At 40.3% G+C, this 22668-nt stretch overlaps 1 protein-coding gene across 1 annotated transcript in view; it reads left to right on the top strand.

Annotated features, from left to right (window-relative positions):
- The window catches only part of rptor (regulatory associated protein of MTOR, complex 1), a 215648-nt gene that overhangs the window by 165439 nt on the left and 27541 nt on the right, over positions 1-22668 (top strand). Inside the window, exons 22-26 of the mRNA XM_084715786.1 lie at positions 8576-8694; positions 15335-15438; positions 16549-16726; positions 16901-17011; positions 22037-22142. Of these exons, the coding sequence (XP_084571912.1) occupies positions 8576-8694; positions 15335-15438; positions 16549-16726; positions 16901-17011; positions 22037-22142 (618 nt within the window). The remainder of the gene's footprint in view (positions 1-8575; positions 8695-15334; positions 15439-16548; positions 16727-16900; positions 17012-22036; positions 22143-22668) is intronic.

Genomic DNA, 22668 nt, shown 5'->3' with positions numbered 1-22668 from the left:
ATCTTTGTGAAGTCTGATAAAATACCCTGATGATGTCACTGTGATGTCTTCTTGTGTTATCTCAGCTTGGGTGTGGGGACCAGCCATGTCTGGCTTCAAAACTATGAGCATGAAATATGTTTACCAGGTGTAGAGGGTGTAAGAAAGAGAGGTTATTGAGCTGCATTTTGGGAAATTAAGGTATCCATTTGTTTTATTTTTTCATAGTCCAACTCTTGTGCTAATGTTTTTTGTGTTTCTGGTTCTTTTGTAAGGATCACATCAGCGGTTTGAGTAGACTTAGTCAGCCCATACTTCAGCAGCGCTGACGTATCAGTTGCTACCTGTTGACGAGTATTGGTGGCCACAGGGGGCCGGAGGTGGGATGTAACAAAGTGCTGATACTTAATTAGTCTGCTTAAGTTGGATTTTCAGTTGGATCACTGCACTTGACTTCATTTTTGTTTTTCCCTGAAAACTTTTTAGTTTTACTCTCAAAACAGGTTTATTACTTTAGTTTCAGGTTTCAGGTTCCCAACATCAAGATCGATTGAAATCTAAATGGGTGGGACAATAACACACAGAAAAGACAGGTCCTTGGTGTATCCATCGGTGCGCATCATGCATGATAGACTTAACAAGATGAAAAAACAGGTTAATTTAGCTTTGCACAGAAACAGCTGATGTAGAAAAGGGCTACCTTTTCCTTTTATACTTTGAGTACAGTTCAGAGCCTGTACTTTTTCTCTTTTACTTGCATAAAGAAGTTGAATTAATACTTTTACTTTTAGAGTTGTATTTTATACAAGTTATCTGTGCTTCCACTTGAGTAAAGAATGTGTGGACTTTTGCCACCTCTGGATGGGACCACATACATGGAATATTTTGTGGCCACAGAGCTTTTTGTGACCACAGGCCATCGGGTCGTGGTTAATGTTGAACCCTGTGTGTTTTGAATGCTTTAATTCTGCAGCCGCTTTTAGAAGACATGTTGTTTTTGGAAGTGTGATGGACTGGTTTTAAAATCAAACACCCATTTTTTTAAAATGATTTTTCATATTAATTTTACACACTGCGTCTCTTCTGTGAAGAGCATGCAGAGTGTGCAGCTAGAGACTGGTGGCAGCATTAGTGGTGTAGATGTATCCCATGGGATCATTACAGCAGGTTGCAGTCAGTAGCTGGGACAGTGTTTCATGGTTGAACACACAGAAACTGCCATCCCATGAATGAATACCCCCAGGAGGACTGAGCTTGAGAGAAAAACTGGGGGAAATAAATGACGAGGAGAATGTGATAGCACCAGAGAGGAAGACCTCATGCCACCTCTCACACCGGGGAAGTGATAGAGAGGGAAACTCCCAGTCCAAGAATAGAACAAGTGTAAAAAAGGTTTGCAGATGTGTAAAAGACAGCAGATCAGAGGGGTGTGGGTGGGAGGATAGACCCTGTGAGTCACCTGAGGCCATTTAAGTGCTTTTCCTGGTAAACACTGAATTCGAACCCGCTCTCTTACCCTTGCTCTCAGGTGATTGGCGGGCTCCACCATGCGTCCTGACAGCCAGTTTGTGTGCGAGCAGGAAAACCATTAACTCACTCCCACCCTCTTGGGAATGGGGAAAGTAAAACTGGGGATTCCCTTTTTTTTTTTTTTTTCTCTCACACTCTTTCTTATTGTTGCATTTCATGTTACAAAGCCCCGTTGTAATCTCCCAGCCGCCCTGTCACGTCCCAGTATGTGATTTTTTTTGCACGGCACAATGGAAAATGAGTTGGAATGGGAAATCGAATGGAAAGGTAAATTGAGCTCTGGAGAACAGTGAATTTGACTTGGCAGGAAAGTAGGTTCAGGTACTATAATGAAATTTCCTTTTCAGCGTGTTTTGTTTGATTTGTTCCTTAAATGAATGCCACCTTATTTTAGGTGTACCTGACTCAGTCAAGCGCGGCTCAGCTTCATATTGGTCCTTTGAGGAAACAGCCCAATTTCCTCTACTCTTAAATTCAATTTAAACACAATCTGCTGTATGTATGCACTTTGTCTTTAAGTCACATGTACATTTTCTCTCTCACACACAGATAAAATAGACAAAAAATATTTTATCACTAAAGGCACTATAATATCTTGTCTTCTTTTGTTCCTCTATGGGAAGATACGTCCATCTCAGATGATTGCATTTTACTCCGAAATTACAGTGTATATGCAGTTTTTTTAAGTGTGGCTCCACTAAAAATAGGCAATGGACCCTTTTTCCATTCTCCCTAGACCCATTTGCCTCTGTGTATTTTTCTGATGTACGCCAAGACTCACCTCATGTCTATGCAGGAGAGCCGAGAGAGAGAGGCGATTTTTAAAGTCTCTGTGAATCTCTGTGGTTTGAAGTTCAGTTTCTCTCCTGCATCACTGTTTGTATTTCCCAGTATCTGCTTTGTTTTACTGATTGATCATGTTGGCTTTCAGTTCATGACAGCCATGTTACTGCAATAAAGTAAAACATTTCCTGATTTTGCCGCTTCACAATAAAAGCTTTTTGAAAACAAAGTAAATGGGGACTTTTGTTGTGAAGAATTTGTAGGAAATAAAATGTTTATCCATTGTTCAGCCTCATCAGTTAAATACACACCATCAAGTGGGTGCAAACTCCGCTGTGCTGGATGAAAGGGGCAAAAATTAGTGTGTCTGACCAGGTGTGATGTTTTCATCACTGCTGATAGGCCTGGACCCAAAAAATATCTGTGCCTAACGCAGAGTCATTTGACCCAGGAGTGAATACTGATGCTACCGTTTCCCACAGAAGAAAAAAGCCACCTGTTAGTAGCTGTTAGTGGGTTATTTGTCCAGTGTAAAAAGGGCTTAATACATACTTCATCAAACAAAAACTAAAATTTTGTCTTGTTAGGGAGCTGCTCTTGTGGGATTTCTTTTAAGAGTACAGGTACCGTGGGGACACCAAAGCTTCTAAACGAATACTTGATGAAAAAAAAGCAAAAATTAAAAGAGCCTGGCACAGTGCTTGCTCTCATTACCCTTTTATCCAACAAATTTAGCATTTGACGTTCGGTTAAACCTTTTTCAAGCTGCTTGTGGGCCCTTAATGCTGGTGTGAGGTCCCTGTGTAAACAGGTTAAAAGACATATTGGCCCCTCGCCCACTAAGCTGAGTCCCAGCCTCCCAGCGTGCTTGTTTATAACTCCCACCTGGCGGTGTGCTGCATGTATAAACAAGCAGGGCTGAGCAGATGAATGGGTGTTGGTAGCAATATTCAGGAGTATAAAGAAAAGGCTGAAATACATACTTGAGCACAGATGAATTTGATGCTCTGTTCTGTTGGTATTTATGTTCCTGTTGTCACTTACATGCAGTTATCTAACTCAGCTGAGACCTCACTTGTCATTTTGACTTTTTTGTTGTTTACTCATTTGCTTGTGTCTTTTTTTATTTATTTGAAGTTGCTCTCAGAGGACCTGTGGGGCTTTGTTTTTCATCTCACTTGAAAAATGAATTAACTTGTTTTCTCTCTTTGGTATAGAGCAGCATACACTCTCAGGTTTATCACATCTATGTTTTAACTCTAAAAACAAACAAAAACAAATGTTGAGCGGTAAAGTGGTCTGTATATTAAAGTGTAGCACTTCAGAACTAAGTGAAACCATAAATGGTAAAAGCAGGAGCCGCTGGACGCTGGCCTGCAGTAAACCAGCAAGATACCAAAGCTGTGTGGGAGTCGGGGCAGAGTTCCAGTAGTGATTTATTGATTTAAATTTTAAACATTCATTCTTCTCCTCTTTGTCTCTGCCCTCTCACTATAATTTGTACAAATCCTACTACTTTGTTACAACCTCACCAGCATCTCTTTGAGGCTGTATTAATTCAGAAAAGAAAACACAATTGTAAGATGGATGAACCTGCACCTCCTCTCTGTTACCAGTGTGCTGCGTTCTCCTCCTTCATCCTGTTCTTGTTAAGTGGGTGTACAAACAATTTTGTTTTCTCGACTTTCTCTTGTTGGTCAGCCAAATAAGACAAACAAATAGAGGAGCTGTTTGTCTTTTTCTAGTTTTCTAGTGTGTGTAGTGTAGAATCCCTTTTGCTTTATTATCATATATAAAGATGGACAACACAACAGCTCCCCAAATGTGAAGCCAAGACTTCTCAATGCCCCCCCTGGTGGCTGGCAGCAGTATAGGTCATGAACCGTGCCCCCTTCATGTTAGCAGATTGGACATGGGCCAAAGTAAATCAATCCAGGTGCAGGTCAAAAAATGTATTCCCAAAGATGGTTTCTGTCATTTTAGGTAGTTCTTATCACACTGGTGTTTGCTGAAGTATTCATTTTTCTGATAAATTTGTTTTTAATTAATTATTTGATGCTATAAAGACTGGTTTCATGTCATGATTGACAGTTGGCTTAATGGGCAGAATCTGGATATCATTGCTCCAATCCTGATCACTACTGTGGAGACTTTTTGTACAACGGGAGGAAGTGGCAGAGATACAGTCTCTGTTCTGCATACACAGACCCCCAACTGCAGTGTGTGTAGATGACAGCAACGTCTCCTGGTTTTCGTTGGTTAGTCACACCCTTTTAAGCAATATAGGGCAGGTTCAATATGATGAACATAGGAGCATCGCCGGTCCAGATTTGAAAGTCACACATTTCACACCAGGCTCACAAAACTTAGAAAAAACTGTGAAACTAGGCAGCGCTTGTCAAACATGAATCAAGATGCTGTTATTGTATTGCCTATTTCTCGCTTTAAGGAATACATTTCAGTTTGCTGTTAAGCTGGAACTTGCGAAAGATTGTGCCCGGGCCACCTTATTTTTCCTGCTTGAAAATGGACCAAGCACCACCCCAACTTGCACATGTCACCAAGCGCTACGTCACACATTTTGTTGCTCTGATTGGTTGTAGGTCTTTCCAGTTGCATCCAGAGGTGTTTTGGTCTGCACCTGTTGATAACGCCCCTTGGAAATCAAAACTTAACAGAGAGAGTCAAAACTAATTTGCGTTTATGAATCAGTCTGTAGATCCCAGGCTGGGCAGCATCTTTCCCTTGCCCCAAGTTGAGTCCATCTAAGCAAGCTCATTCATCGTAGTCCAGGTCATTTTTGGTCTTCCAAGTCTTCTTTGGCTGGTTTGGTCTATAATATTTGATTATGATAGAGGTATTCATCCTCTATGAATCATGAATATCTGCTGTGTGTGAGAGGATGAAGCTTTATAGCACTTTAGATAAAGGCAATATATAAATGGAGCCTTTAAATGCCTGATAAAAGTAGCAAAGTAACACTGTGCCTAACATTTTCTGAATCTGCGTTGACATTTATATTTTGTCACATCGAGGACTCTTGGATTCACTTCTACCTGTGTCAGTGCATTTAAAGAGCATCACAGATATGATTTGGTGCTGCTTACACTGCTTACATCTCTCTGTGAAATATATTTAAAAAATGCTTCACAGAGGATTTTCTTCACTGCTTTCAAATGATGCATCTGATGCATTTTTTATGCCTCAACCATTTACAGCTCCAAAAATTGCTATGCAGTGTTTAAAGTATTTTATGTCTTCTGCCAGAACTGAGGAGACCATAAAACAGTGATGCAGTGGTTCATTTAGCCAATAATTAACAACTTTACTACTGTACATCCATTTCAGTTGGCACAAGTCTTCAAGTGACACAAGTGTCAAGTCAGGACAAGTCACTGGTGCAGCGTTCAGCCAGTGAGTAATGTCAGCCGTCACCTTCCCTCATGTGGACCGTGTCGAGGCGGTACAGTGGTAATTTGTGTGCACCCGTAATGTAGCGCAGCGGTTAAATGGGAGAGGAACCATATTTCACATTTATCAACTTGCTGTTTACTGCAGCAGGTAGCACGCTGGCTAGCCATCGCTAATCAAATCCTGCCCCTCAGGCTACACCCTAATCACCTCTTTAACTTCCTCACTTTCTTTCTCCTCCTCTCTCACTCTTGCCCTCTCTATCTTTTCATCTTCTCTTGCTTTCCTTTTTTTCCCCCCATTCTTTTTGCTTTCTCCATCTCGTTTTGCCTCTCTGACCCACCTCTGCCATATCTCACAGCACACAGGCCTCTCAAATATCTTATCCTTCCCTCTTCCCCCTTTTCTTTGCTCTGTCTTTACTCCTTCTGGCCTCTCTGCTCCTCACCTCTTACTTTCTCCCCTAGTTTCATCCTCCTCTCCTTTCTTGTAATCATTCCTCCATGGTCTCCTGTCTTTGAAGTGAGGGACCATGAAGCTGCTTGGCACTCTCTGGACATGAATCTGAGCCATAAGATGGTCTGGGCAGTTTGCAGCTTCAGGGCTCATGGAAAAGGGAGAAAAGGAACAGGGAAGCAGGAATAGAAATGGGAATTGAGACTATTTTTTTTAATATACCAATGCTATTATTGATTCTGCTTAATGGTTCACTCCCCGTCGCATAAACTGCTAAAGTTTGTCCCGTAAGCACAATATTTCTAAGCTAAGGGGTTCATTTAGGAGTGTTGATTTAAAGCCTCCTAGGTTGTCTCAGTGCCTATACGACAGGTACTGTCATAATACAGGAGATATGTACTTCAGTTACTATGGTTACGCTTCACTCACCTGAAAGTAGTTGGCCACATAATCAACTGAAAATCTTGCTGTGACAGCTGGAGGACAGCCGTTTTGGTCAGCCTTTCCACTGATATAACAATCACCATCTCTGGTTTGTCGAAATTAATCCTTCATTCCCCGTATTAGATATGAAAATATTCTGGCTCTACGGGCTGTTTTTGTCTCACTCATCATCTGGCTCAGCAGGTGTGTACTGTACAGCTGAAAGTGTTGCTGAGCAGCACTTGTCACTTGTGCAAACTATTAAATTTAGCAAAATAAAATGAAAAAAATCGCCCCGAAAGAGCAACTGGCAATGGACTCAGCCAATCACTGATATATTCATCTAATCACCAAACCCTATAGCAACTGTAGATCGTCAATCCCTTGTTTGTACTGGTCAGCCAGTCAGGTCCCATTGGTTAATGTGAGCTTTCTCAGGTAAAACTCACAGTCCTGCAGAGTCTGTGACCGTACATATTTAGAAGAGACTTCTATCAGCCAACATTAGAAAACAAGTCAACAATTTACTAGCTAGTGTTAGCTGATTTGTCGATGGTTTGTTTTGCCTCAACATAAGCTCTGCCCCCAAAAAACATAATAATGTTTTTAAAAAATTTTAACATCTAAGAGACTGGTATGGATCCCTTAAAACTGGTTGCTAAGCACCTTCTAGCAAGGCATAAGTGAATACTTAAGTAGCTTAAGTAGGGGAAACACAAAGTGTTTTCTTTTACAACATCCTAAGGAAATCCTTGAGATGATTTTATGCAAGTCATTTTTTATAAGGCATCCTTAAGTGAAAATTTAAGGGCAACCTTGCACTAAGTCATTTATGCAACTGCACACAGATTCTTTATCGATTCCCATATTGACGCCTGCTCAATTTTCTGTGGAAAAAAAGTAGGCTCAGGTTTTCAGCATTAACACAACTGTTTTATCATCTCTGAATCTGAACCCAGTGTAGAAACATGAAAAAACAGACCCGCATACATGCAAAAGCTCTGCTGTTTAACCACAGTTTAATTTGAAACTAGTTCTTGATTCCCATCCCTAAGCAGGAGCAGTCATTCTCACAGGTCAAGTTTAAAGAACCACCTGCGTGGTTGGAAAGATCTGGGGAGGAGAAGGAGGGACAGAAACAGAGAAGTGTGGGCAAAATGAGAAACAGCAACAGTTGGAGACTATTAGCGCTCAGCATCCCTGAAAGACGGCAGATTGAAGATGACAGACAGAGGGACATTCAGCGAGAGACAAAGCACAAAAGGCACATCAGCTGGGTAGGAGGCTTGATGCACTGCAGAGACAACGTGCTAAAGCAAGTAAAAGCTGGGAAGAGCATAAAGAAAAGGGAAGAGTGTACAGGAAAAGAAGGTTGAGGCCTTAAACAAAGTGATGCCAGGTAGCAGTTCTTGAGAAAATGACGGCAGAGGGATGGAGTAGACAGCAAATGAGCCAGAAGAGAGTTAAAAATCACAGGATCAAAAAATTATAAACTGAAAAGTGAAATTAAGAAGTTGTCACCTTTCTCAGTAAAGACGATGCCAAAGATAAGAGAATTGCGACAGATGAACAAATCCATCTGACAGTAGGAGAGACGTGTTCATTTGTATTCATGATAACAGCGACAGTTGACAGCTATGAAGCTTCAGTGGATGAGGAGAGCCAGCTGCCTGTAGTGTGTGTGTGTGTGTATGTGTGTTTGTTGATTAATGATGTATATTACGTGACACTGGAGGTCATTTTCCCTCTGCCACCTCAACACGGTGCAGGTAACATGATGCTAATGAGATGAACTGTGCATTACCACGTAGCTGTTAGCTCTGCCGTGTTAATGAACTTGGATGGCGACTGATGAGAGTTACATCAGAGTGAGACTAATGTGCTGGAGGGTGTGTTGTACGTGTATTCATCTACCGTATATGTGTTGTCAAACTGAATTTTATTTGTGGAAAAATTCAAATATGTGAAGCTCTTTTATTTGCATCTTTTCCAGGTGTGTCCTTCAACAGTGTTTACACTCAGATCTGGAGGGTGCTGCTCCATCTCGCTGCAGACCCTTTCCCTGAAGTGTCGGATCTGGCCATGAAGGTCCTCAACAGCATAGCATACAAGGTATGTGGTGGTCTTTGTTACCTCAAATAGCATGTCTTCATCTAACTGTAAAGGAAAGAATCTCTGTCTGTATGTTTTCCTGCAGTTTTCTTGACAACTATTCAACTTGCTTGCTGGGGGTGTTATGGTGGCAGATGGTGGCACTATAACAGTCAACTTTTTATTTTGGCCTGTACATTTTGAACTGTAAATCTCAGAAACACACCCAGTATGTAGCCTGAGATCCTTGGGCAGAGATCTCTTATCTGTTCCTGAGACGTGGCTTAAACGTAGAGTCAGAAGGACTTGTCCCAGCTGTTTCTAAACACATCAGGACATCAAATATCATAGTTTTGGGTTGTTGAAATGTCCAGAGCACAACAAAACAATGAGAAACGATAAAGAAATGCAGGCAGGTCTCTGCAGATGCAGCCACCACAACACACTTTTACTGGATCATAAGTAATGATTGAAAGGGATTAACAGATTATATCTTTAAAATTAGTGGTGACGGCATTTGGAGTCCCAAAGTGATGGCACAAGTTGCCTTAGGAAATCAGGTCAGCAGAATTAGCGAATTCATTTAAATCTCTTCTTAAAACATACTTTCTTTGAGTCTTCCCTGTTTGTACTTCATTACCATTGGCTGCCCTTTACTGGTTTTATATTTTTTATTTATTTTGATTTTTACTGACTGGTTTTATGTGTGGTAATTGTCTTTTCTTTATTTATTTGTTTGGAAATTGTTTTTATGATCTGCTTGTTATGAAGTTGCTGCCTTGTGTGAAACACTTTGTATTTAGAGAATTGCTAATCATTATTATTGTTGTTGTTATTATTGTTATCATTATCAGAATTATTAATTAATTAATTTAATTACTTATATATATATTTATTCTTTTTTTTTTTTTTCCTGGATTCTGTGGGTCCAGATAAGCCACACCATGTCTGCTTTTGCCACTCCTCCAAATTTTGAGCAATGGTCACCAACATCTCTGGGCCAAGCCAGAAGAAGTTACTTTTTCAGATGTTTAATATTTCATACATTTTTGCTATAGCTGTCCCACAAAGTTTATCATTTTCGTCTCTATGTCAGTTCTATTTCACCACATGCTAATGCGGTGAAAAAGAGCTGTTTCCAGCACACACACACCCCACCCTCCCACTGGCATTTTCTTCCTCCAAAAGGCCATTACTTTTGTGCAAATGCAATTAAGGGCCAATGACTCCCTGAGGCTTGGCAGAGCAGAGCGAAGAGGCTGCCGTAACTGAAGGAGCCATAATAACCACTATAGTCCACCACCTATTGTCACCCTTAGGCAAAATTTCTTGTGTTTTTTACCACCAACACCAATTGTCCCCTCGGTTACCTTCAGAGGAGCTGCATCCCTGCAATGAGACTCCCTAGTGGACTGCAATAAAAAACAACAGGACTTGATTTACAATACAGTATAATGTAATGGACTTCTCTTCTACCAGCTAGTCCACTGCACGGTCTGTGTGGCACCACAACGCACTTCTGTGGTATTAGTTTCTGTGTACCTGCAGACCAGAAGTCAACAGAACAAACTGTGGGTGTCACATTTACAAAAATTATCACTCTGACAGCAAACATGTGGGAACAAACAGATTTTCAGCAATGCTGTAATCTCAGGACAGATGACTAAAACAGGAATCTGGGTCTGGTAATTGTAAAAGCTGTAGATTTTAGGCTTGTGAACCAAGTAAGACTTAACTGAGCTTTCTTGTGCTGTCACTGCCTCAAGACTTTACCTGAAATGTGAAATCAAAAGCATTCACTTCTCAAGGTCTGACCTGGTAAAAACCATCAACAATAAAAAGTACAGTGGCAGGTAACCCTCCTATTGCCACACAATAATTAAATACTACCCTTGTGCAGTGAAAAAAACTGGCCTCAGCTACCTAAAAAAAACTATTAATGTCTTTTAAAGCAAAATATTCAAATGTTGTATCATTTTAATGGTCAGAATTTATAGACCCGAAACACTTTACAAACTGTACATCACTGATTTGACTTGGACTTGTCTTGATTGACCGAAGACTTGACTTTAATTTGTCTCAGTGAAATTCAGAGTTGACTTGACTGACTCAATTCTTGACTTTTTCATTTTGACTTGAAACTTGACTTGGACTAGTTTTCATTGAATTGATACTTGACTTGGGATCATTTCAACTGACCCTTCCTTAGCCCTGCTCCCCTTTGCCCTGTGCCCAAAGAACAGTTAAGCAAACTTAATACCAAGTAAAACTTTCTACTTTTCTTGCAAAAGCATTGAGACTTGACTCTAACTTGTCCTGGTTTACTTGAGATTTGGCTCGAACGACTTGGACTTCTTTTGATTGAGTTGAGACTCGACCTGAATTTGTGTCAGTAAAATTCAGACTTGCACTGCCTTCGATTGACTTGACTTAAATGTACACCAACTAAGCTGGGAATTGACTTGAAGTGATCTTGCTTGACTTGAACTTGTCATAATTCGAAGTGACAGTGATGAGGGACTGAAACATGTAGAACAGTGTGACATTTAAAAACAAATGGCAACCTAACCACCTTTAAATACCATATTTTTTTAAGTTAATAGGTTATCATAGATGGAGCCCACAGTCATTTTTTTTTTACGCAGAGAGCTCATCAGAGACGGCTTAATCAGAGAACATTCATCCCAAGTTCACACATGTTAACATTAGCCTAACTGGGAATCCAGCTCTTTAATTAGGATTTTAAATGTCAAATGTTATTGATTTGTAACAAAGTGAACAAGGTTGGCAGCTAATTAAAATTTGTTTGCTTCACAGATAATGAAAGCATTAAATGTTTTTTAATAGCCCCTTCTTGCTGCATGATGCTGGGGTGCAAGTCATGTGTTTTTTTGTTTTTTTGTTTTTTTCCCATGCTGGTCTCATGGTGTGTCCAGCCTTTTCACTGTATCTGCTCATCATGTATTTTTAATTAAAATCTGATTGTTTTCACCTGACAAAGAGGTGTAATTAAAAAAACACATTATCACACAAAGGTCTTACATGTTCTGATGGACTTGTGGAAGGCTCTACTCACCCCATCACTTAATTAGGAACGAAATAAGTGGTCATAGCCACAAGAGGAGATTATTACTTATTATTTCCCTCGCCTGATGCAGCAGATATCTCCTCTCACAAACTAACCCCATGACTCTCATCTTAATCAAGCGCATCTCCCCTCCATCAGTCTACCACCTTTGCCTTGACAAATGCCCCCCTCCCTCACCTTCACCATCTCCATACCATCATTATAAATCAAGGCAGTGTTTGGCACTTTCTCCACCGACTGAACATCTTAGAAGCCCCTTCAATAATTAAACAGGAACATTCGGAGAGTTTTTTGGAGCCGTCATCAGCTTTCACGCCTGTATCTTTGGTCCGCGTGCAGGCACTAACTTGTTTGCTCATTTGACTCACTTTCCAGCCAATTAAGGACGGAGGAAGCAAGGGGAAGCGGGTTGGAACAGGAGAGCAAGCTCTTTCCTAGCGTTGAGTGGAGCAGCTGGTAGAACCGATTACCCCTGTTTGCTGCTAATGCGGGAGTTTTGCATATCTCATTTTCTGGAAAGCTTGTCAGCAGATAAGGCGTGTGGCCTCCTGCGTTAACATGATGTTTGTTTACCACATGTTGATGATCAGCAAATGTTTATGAATAATCCATAAACATGTTGTGCAATTGAGTTGTTTTAACTGATGAGCTTGCAATTTCATATATAAGGCAGCATCTGGTAAAAAGTGTCTAGTATGTTCTCTTTCCTTAAAGGCATACGATGCAGGATTTTTCTATATGTACATAACATATAGACATACAGACCCGTATAAAAATAATCTCGTCAGTCATCACTTATGACCCACTAGACGCCTGTGATGGTATCTGTAGATGCTGCCCTCTGCCTCTATAGTCTTATTTTCTCATCATTTTGCTGTATTCAGATTATTTCTGTGTGTCCTTGGCCAATGGTGTGTAGCCCCCAGTTAATAATAGTGCACAGGATGTGAGGTCATAGCATCCAGTAGTCACATTCATGTCTCTGTCCTCCTCTCACTGTATTTTCTGGTCTTCTCTGTGACGTCTTCCAGCTCTTCTGCCGGTTTTACTTGTTGTTAGAGGCTAGCCGCTAGTTGGCTACGTAACTCAGATATGCGTCTGGCTATGTAAGACCACAGCAAGCACCCTGTGCTTCAAAGCACTGTCTGAGCATGGACAATGGCGATATGGGACATTGAATTTGATTAATTTGCTGTTTATCAGACCATAAATGAAGAATTGGGTTTTAAAAATGACAGACGCAGTCGGAGCAGAGTGTTTCTGGGGACTTGTTATTGTACACAAGCACACACTTTTATAACTTTATTTACTAAGTAAACAGAACTCCTTCTGCACAGCCAGTCTCAGGGATCAGGTGCTGGACAGTCGCAGGAACACCTCAGGTCAAATCATCATCATAAACCATCGCACACTGAACTGAGTTGTGATTTTATTGGGAGCGAACAGCATGTTTCACCGTGGGGCCTTCAGGTTCGCTCAACAGTCTGTTGTCTGAATGAAGTATTTTCTGGTGGTCCCTCTGATGTCTGCATCAGTTTGTACGGCTTAACTGTCAGTGACTTACAGAGTTTGCTGATGGAAAAAGTTTTATTTGTTGTTAGCAGTGAGCCACTTTAGACACTAACTGCTAGTTAGTGGCTAGTTAGTTCTCAGACTTGGAGCTCAAACACTGGGTGAGTGCAGACTAATTAACTGTAGCAGTTAGCTACATTAGCAACAAGGGAAGATGCCTTTTCCTCAGAAACTCTGTAAATGACTGAGAGTTGAGCAACTGAAAACACCCTTTCTCTGAGACATACTGAACATGAGCATAACTCTGAGCAACAATGCACACTGTGCTGTGCAAAGAAATACATGACATGCCAATGTCAGCTATAAAAAAGGAGAAAAGCAGCAGAAAAAACACTGAAATTGTTGCAATTAAAGCAGTCTGTGGTTTTCCTCACAGGGGTTTTACACATGACGGAAAATAGGGAAAAACACAATAGGTCCCCTTTAAACAATCAGAAAATCAAATTTTATTTCTCTGGTTCACTGCTGTGATCTTGCTAACACAGTTCTCTCATTTCATTCACCTCTCTCTCTCAACCAAGCAATGCCGCTGTCTCTTTTTCTCTTTCTCTTTCTTTCATTTGTTGGGCCAGGGAGGAGGAGACAACTTTGAATCGTGTGTTTAGAAGTAACAACTACTAAATCCTGCATATTCCACCTTTAAGGGCAGAAATATAGATTCTGTCATGACTTTTAAGACTTGTACAAAACACAAGGTTGTTAATGGATGCACACTGACTGTTGAGGGGATAAAGCCTGTGGCCTGATAGGGCAGGACAGTCTTGATAAGCACTCATCCATCCTGCTGCATCGTGTTTTTTTTTCTTTCTAAAGATGCTTTTGTTTGAGCTTTTACTGGTGTACAGCTGTACTTTGCCGCAACCTCTTCCTTACTCTCAAATGAGCTCCAGAAGGATTAATGCTGCAGTGTCGAGCTCAGTTTTGCCATTATAAATGTCTCTGCATGCTTTCTGCCGTGCACTGCTGCCTTCACACACACACACACACACACACGAGCTACGGCCCATCGACTTTATATACAGTCGCCTTCCAATTTGTCAAAAATCAGCATATCTTAAAGTTATGTGGCTGGTTTTCTTGTCTGTGTCCTGCTTCTCGTCATATTGATCCTGTTCTGCTTGAGTAGAAAAGGTACTTAGATTAGTGACTGTGCTATTTCCATAATAACCCCTACAGCTAGTTTTACTGCTCTTTAGCTTCATTTCCAGTTGCCTCTTAATGAAGCGCTAACAGCTAACCCTGGTAACGGATGTTTGTTCCCCGGTACAAATGCACATTGCATGTGTGTAAGCTTTGCATTTAAAACTTTTCTCTTAGCCGTTTAGGCACACGCACACCGAAAAAAGAAAACTACTTGCTGCAATTTTGTAATTAGCATAGAAATCAAATCTAAGACAATCCAAGGTAGTAAAATGTGTTTGCCTGTGTTAACTAGATTTACGCTGCACAGAGTTTTCTCTCCACCCGGCCTGAGTAAACAACAACTCTGCTATTCATCAGTGATGTTTTGCCTCTATTGTCTTTATTAAGTTTACCCCTCCCTCGTGAGCAGCCATTAGACAACTTACAATGAAGAGGTTATATTACCTGCTCCGCTTAATGAAATAAAGTTCTTGAAATTTTAGCAAACTTTGTGAAGCGCTGCACTTTTCACACATTGTCAGGAAGAGCATCCAGATTTGAGGTATTTCTTCTAATCCTGATCTTTTCTTAGGTGTGTGTTCCCGTCCCCTCCTCTCTTGTAACCTCTAACCTCAGCAACATCAAACACAGTGATTCCAAAGTGTTTCATATGTGGGAAATAATATAATATAATATATTTGTAAGTGAACTCATTGGAAAGTGTAAATATTAAAGTGTCTGTTCTTGTACTGTATGATAAAAACTCGTCAAGATATTAATGATAAAACACACCTATTTTATAAATACAGTGTCTGCATCGCTGGAGATGTACGGGACCTCAGCAGACAGAGAATTAACCCTCAGTTTCTCTGTTTACAGGCAACGATGAACGCTCGGCCTCAGAGGATCCTGGACTCTGGATCCCTCACCCAGTCGGCCCCGGCCAGCCCCACTAGCAAGGGCACACACATCCACCAGGCTGGGTAAGGGAAGCGCTCTCACACACACACACACACATGAACATCGACGGAGAGACAGTTTCATTTAGTGAGCGGGTCAGTGCGAGGAACCTTCAGTTGAAGAATGTTAACGTCTCAGAAAAACAGTTGTTTGCTGGATAAACCCCGCAAAATGCCACGGTTCTGACAAGTGTTGCTAGGTAGCTCAAGGCTGAGAGTGAGAATACATTTCAAAAAAAATATTCTATAATGTGGGTTGTGTCTAAACAAAAATATGCAAGAATACTGGACAAAATTGTCACTCTAAATCTTAGATATAAAAATAAATATGATATATGATGACTATGATAAGAGGCTAATTTTTGACAGTTTAAATGAGGTTATGGATTTTCTGTGTGAGATATCCTTCACCTGTGTCTTTAGAGACTAACACCCCATTTACACCTGGTCTTACAATTGGATCTGTATCCAGATGCGTCAGCCAGATAATAAACAATCAGGTCTTGCCTTTGTTATTCACACCTGGTATTTTTAATGTGCTCTCGTTATCTTCACTGAGATAAAACCTGTCCGTGAGTGATTTCAGGTGGTAGGAACTCTCTGAAACTTTCTGAGACGCTGTCTATGACACATTTTTAATTAATTGTCCCTGCTTGTAAATTTGGCAAATGTTATATGTTGAATTATGTCATCCTCAGTTTGTGCTGGTGTGTTGCAGCACCAGCTTATGGGCTACTCTGATAAGATTGATTATGCCTTATTAACAGCACATCAGTAATTACAGACACTTCTCTTTCAGCCCTCTTGCCTGCTTCTAAATTTGAACAATGACCTATATTTTATTTTAACTTAAAACAACTATCTGCATCAGTGTTATGTTTGGTACAATGCCAGCAGATTGTATGGATTGTGTTTACACCTGCCTAAAACCCGAAAACAAAATCAATCCAGAATACCTCCAGATGTCTTTGCATTAAGATGAGTTTTTCCTTATCCGTATAATGCGTCCAGATATAGATCACTTTTTAATACCAGGTGGAAATGGGGTCTAAAGGAATGAAAAGGCAAAGCCTATACATCTTTATCATGCCACTTAGTTTTCTGTCCCTCATGTTAATTTCTCTGTACCTCCAGTGGCTCTCCTCCCATGCCCAGCACCAGCAGCTCCAGTCTGACCAACGAGGTGCCCAAACCCCCTGCCAGAGAGCAGCCGGCCACGCGGCCTCCCTACACCCCCACACTGGGAGGACAGGCACCCCACTCCCACCAATTCCCCCGCACTCGCAAGATGTTTGACAAGGGACCCGAGCAGGTAGAGGAACACCCTGCTGCATTAGTCTTTGTCTTTGTCACTGTGTGGGCGAAATAAATAATCAGCAGTTTTTAACTTCAAATTAGCTGGTTTGTTTTACCTTTTTTGTCTAGTTTAACTCTTTCAATTTTTGTGTGTGTGTGTGTGTGTGTGTGTCCGTGTGTCTGTGTCCAGGCAGCTGAGGATGGTGACGAGCCAGGTGGTCACAGAAACTACATCAGTCCCGCCCTCCAGACAGGCTTGTGTGATTGGAGTGCCAAGTATTTTGCTCAGCCTGTCATGAAGGTAGTGTGACCGTCTCTCTGCTCTTTTCTATCCTTTGTTCCTTTTTACCAGTGTTCACTGCTCCTTCTGTGAGTCAGATGACAATCCTTATTTTTGGTTTATTTGAAGCCATCAATAAGCTAGAATGTTGTGCCAGGGTAACTAACCAGTTGATGCTTTTTGGAAAGAGACACTGGTTTTTAATGTTTCAAATGTATTTTTTTGGTGCTTTGAGCACCAGCATCCAAGTCTCATTTTGTTCCATTATATTGGAGAGAAGCCAAAGACCTCTGTGGTCGATGTCTCCTAAACTCTACAACTCATGTCAGAACTATCTAGATGGATAAATAGCACTACAGGCCAGAGGAGAAAATATGTATTTTTGATTTGGGGGTAAACTGTCTCTTTAAAGTGTAAGTTCACCCTCATGTCTGAACTCCACCCACTGCATCATTTTGAAAAATGCTAAAAAGTGGGCAATGTGTGCCATTTTCAACCCATGAAATGCATTTTTTTTCTAAATTTCATGTGAAATGCCCATACAAACACCAGTGTTAATGTGTTTCATCATGCTGCAGTCTTATTATTTAGTTTACAATTCAAAAAATGCTCAAATGTCCAGGACCTTTTAAAAGCAACATGTCATTTGCATTATTGCTTTGATGAATTAAAAAAGAAAAAGCAAATACATCTTTTATTAATTTAAAAATTTTCTTGCTATCCCCCTGTCAAGCGATCTAGTTCTCGAAAAGCAGCTTAAAGTGGTTGCTAAGCGACAAAGAGGTAGTGATATGGTAATTTTCCATTTTCGCTTAAATATTTATGTGAAGAGGTGTTGTAAGTTTGTCATGTATTTTATAGTACGTATCTTCTGGAGTGACCAAGCCATCTGAGGACATGAACTGTGTGTTATAGAACGTATCTGACTTTAATAATGGAGTCCTGTAGAAAACAGCAGGGTGGGGACCAATCACAGAGTGAGAAAATACCTGCTGCTCACACAAGATGGCTTTTCTGAATAATTGAGCTCTCTGAGCTCCGTAAGTTAATGTTCTCCAGAGTGAAACTAAAGAATGTCATGGACAGCAGTTGGTGCAGAATTCTGTAATATTAAATTAATCTTCTGTGTCTTTAAACCATAAACAGTCCATCCTCTCTGGAAAAGAAAAGGTAGAACAAATGGTGTCAGCACACTTTATCAAAGTTAAACAAAGAAGGAGGGAATTATTTTAAAAAAAAATTAGTTAAGTGTGCCAGTCAAATAGAGGAGAAAATAAAAAGTTCTTGGGAGTGGAGGAAGAAAAATAAGTCAGAAAAGTATTAGACATTGTGTGCATGAGAGAAAAGTGGGCTGATACAGAAAAGAGTGAGGAGAAAAAGTAGATTTTAGTCAAATAAAATATTTACAACAAAAAGACGTCTGAGACAAAAGACCAGTGAAGAGATAGAGCGAGCACACAGACACGGAATAAGTTAGAAATGTTGAAAATAAAATATTTGAAAAAGGAGAGGAGACACCGGGGAACAGACAGAGGTGGAAGGAGGGGGTTGTGGGTGAAAGAGGAAGAAAAACAGGTGATGAAAATGAAGTAAAACTGTATAAAGAGCATGGCAACAGGATGAAAGGAAGACGGAGTCAGAAGTGGCAACAAAAGGTGATGAAAAGCAGAGAGATGATTGGATGGGAGTGAGTGAAAGAGCAGAAGATGAGGAGGAGGAGGAGAGAGGGGTTTTGCCATAGCGCAAATCAGAACGCTGTGTTGGCAAAATTTTGAGTGCTTCCATAAAATTCCACTCCATTACAGAGCTGTGTGTGTGTGTGTGTGTGTGTGTGTGTGTGTGTGTGTGTGTGTGTGTGTGTGTGTGTGTGTGTGTGTGTGTGTGTGTGTGTGTGTGTGTGTGTGTGTGAATACGCCTCAAAGTCTGCACACAGGTTATCATATCACTGTGTCAGCAGCGTGTGTGTCTTTCAGAGAGAGTGTATTCATGCCTACATTTTTAGGGTCTCTGAGATGCATGAACATTGAAGACTCTCTTCGCATGAGCACCAGTGGACACATGCACTAGCTGTTTAATATTAGCCTTGTTTTTTGTTGCATAATCTGATATTTTCCTCCCATTTAAAAATGCATATATACTACTGGCTGTGAAATACACAGATTTCTGGATGCATGCATATGTACAGAAATAAAACAAACAAAAACAAACTTAAGTCTGTGCTGGCAAAGACATTTATTAAGTCGTAAGTTACCTGATTTGGCAAGTCACTAGTTTGAAACTAGTAGATACTAAGAACTAATGACTCGACACATAATCATAGTAACCCAGCCCTGATCTCAACCCCATCACACATCTTGGACGTCGGCTCCACACAAGTTCACTGCCAAACCTCACTAATGCTATTTTAACAGCATAGACCAGCTTCAGAGTCTTGTAGTAGGCTTTGTCAGAAGAGTGTGGGCTGTTATACTCACATGGTAACACCCATTGTTTAGGAACAACAATTACATAATGTTTGGGTGTCCACATGCTCTTGGCAATATACCGTACGAGGGATTTTACTGTATATTCTCAATGTGTAGAGCCCTGTCTCTCCCTCTCTCTCACACGAACACAATTTTTACCTCAGGGTCTCATTATACATTACATTAGCAGCTGACACAGTGCAGGACCACAACCCTGGGAACCACAGTATCAGCTGGCTTTTACCTTGGCAAACACACACACACACACACACTTTGTCTCTGTTTCAGCTGTGGGAATACGTCAGCCTTAGCCTGACTGCTAAATCTGCCTCCTCTTAAGCTCAGTCAAGAGCCATAAAGCCCGAGAGATACTGTATGTGATATACAGATAAATCTTGACTGCACAGTCACAGAAACACACTCTGTACAGACAGACAACATCTGATGCACAAATATATTTATTCACAGGCTTCACTCAGAGGTTTTAAACTGTTAAAATCTGCATTGTGTTTCTCTTAAAGCACTACGTACAGAGTGAACACATTAAAGGAATATCGATTACACACAGTAGTAGTATAATTACATGGCACTCCAGCTGTGTGTGTGTGTGCGTGTGTATGTGTGTGTGTGTGGCATTTAGCATTCAGTGGGCGTGGGAGGCCTCGCTGTAAAAATGTTCTTAATAAGCACACGCCAGCAACCAGCATTTAGAAACACACACTGTTACAGTTTTTCTCTGTTGTTTACCCTCTGTGGTTTATTTATTCATCTATCAAATGTGCATAATAATAGCAAAGTTTTTAATTTATGATTTTAATACTTTAAACTGACAAATGATCTAAATCAGCTTCATAATACATTCTGCATATTTAATGTCATGTTAAAAAGGGGAGGCACTCAGTTCTCTTAAAATGAAGCCGGCACAGAATCTGTGGGGGCCATTATGTTACATAAGATTTAATAAAGCTTAACTTTTCATATTGTCCCTCTGCTCAGCAGATGTGATCAGATGTGATTGCACAAAATGAAATTGACACCTTGACTCATTATCTGAGTAACCGCATGAGCTTCTCTTAACATTGTAGCTGGCAAAGTAATCCCGGCCTGTAATGTGGTGAGAAAAGTGGAAAACTTTTATATTGTCAGTGAGCACAATGGTGCAGTCTGAGAACACATTGTGGCCTGACAGCTGAGGCCAGAGCCTTAAAGAACAGTTCAACATTTTGAGTAATACAATCATTTGCATTCTTTCAGCAAATAAAATCAGAGATGCACCAATCCACTTTTCTTCAGATCCAATCCAATTCCGATACCTGAATTTGGATATCTGCCCATACAAATATGCTAAACTGAAGTGGTAGTCTTGTACGAGGCAGCACAATTTCCACCCATCTGAATTTTGGCTTTATACACAATGCAAGTTGCTGTCTTTCTTTTCTGTGTTTCAAGACTGTTTTTGTTTGTCAAGAAATAGCTGCAGCAAGACAAAAAAAAAAGTTTAACAATGAACGAAATGTAGGACTATTCCTTTAAAAGTACTCTGTGGGACTTTCTGACCCTGCTGCTCTGGAGCGACGTTTTGATGAGCAAGTCCCCATTTTCTTAATATATCGATTTCAAACTGTTCCACTGCTAGCTGATGTAAACATGGATGCAGGTTTCAAAATATTTAAAATGTTTGCATTCAACTTTGCAGATATTTTATGAGGTTGGAAAGACATTCAATGTATTTTTTAGGTTTCAAGAATAAATAGTGTGTTTTAGAGAGAAACGCTGAACATAAACATCACACAGAAATTTCACAGGGCACCTTTAATATTCACCAGCCAGTATTCAAGCCAAACTCAATATCAAACCCTGAGAGACAGTTCTTAAATCTGCACATCATTAAATATTACCCTTGCATGCGTGTATCATGGGTCTACTCTCATGTTTGATGTCAGGGTTGTTTTTTTTTATTTTATTTTCATTTTACTCATGTCCCAGAGAAATTAAACCATTAATTTCTGCTTTATTCCTTCTCTCACATTGTTCTTAGGCCTCGCTATAAGAAATTCAGACAGAAATTCACTCAACTTTTGAGAGGATTCGTTAGAGACCCCCCATGATGAGCACTAATTATCTAGAGAAGAGTTCTGGCTCCAGGGAACAGAGAGAGAGAGAGAGAGCTGAGAGTCATATGAGGAGAAAGAGGGATTGAATCACAAATAAACGAGGAGAGGAGCACCACTGAGACTGAATGTTGGCTACATTTGAAGAATTTGTGCAACTAAGTTTTCTGTTACCTCTATCTGGTCAGTTACCCCTGTATGAGTACATGTTCTCTGCAAACAGAGAATCATCAAGACTTTTTAATTTTTTATCAAGTTCAAACAGGTTTGGAGCTGATTTGTCAGTGTTTCATGAAGAGATATCTGACGCCTCCAGAAACAATTGATGTCTGAGGTCTTTATCTTCCACTGTATTTCTGTATTTTCACGGAGGGTGCAGTATATTTAAACCATGTGCTGTTTCCTACAAATGTTCCGCACGGAGTAATCAGGCAGATCTGTCTGTCCTCTTATTTGATTCCCTCTTTCAGATCCCAGAGGAGCACGACCTGGAGAGTCAAGTGAGGATGGAGCGGCAGTGGAGGTTCCTGAGAAACACTCGTGTGAGAAGGCAGAGCCGAGGCATCACACAAAGAGGTTAGTGACACACACAAACACACACTGGTGTATTCCCATCGATTATTATATTGAAGCTGCCAATATATATAGACCAAAACTGGAATTATTAAGAACACAAAGCCACTCATAATTAACAGCTCTGTCTGGAAGGAAGAGTCGTCTTATTAATTTACAGGTAGAAGGAACCCTGGGCTGCACTTTAAAGGCAGAATTAGAGTTAATTTGCATTTCTTTTATTGGAAATTAAATTAATTATCAAAAGGCCATCCCAGGTTTTAATAACTTCGGCATTACATGATATGACTGGTCTCAAATCTTATCTCATATAAAGGCGAGGAAAAAATATTCATGGAGCACATTTTGATATGCAAATCAAAATGATTAACAAATGCACAGAGCATCAAAAATAACAGAGATCATAAAGTCAGGCATGCATTAGAAAACAAAATGAGGTCTGAAAAGTACACAAAAATATGGAACACGTAAAATATGAGTTCTGTTCTCAAAAAGATGAGAACTGTATGTTAAAATGATTTTACACACT

The sequence above is a fragment of the Lutjanus erythropterus genome, chromosome 3 (genome assembly GCF_056507025.1).
Source record: "Lutjanus erythropterus isolate fLutEry1 chromosome 3, fLutEry1.hap2, whole genome shotgun sequence".
NCBI lineage: Eukaryota > Metazoa > Chordata > Actinopteri > Lutjaniformes > Lutjanidae > Lutjanus > Lutjanus erythropterus.
The sequence above is the reverse complement of the archived record's forward strand: the minus strand, read 5'-3'. Positions and strand labels throughout refer to the sequence as shown.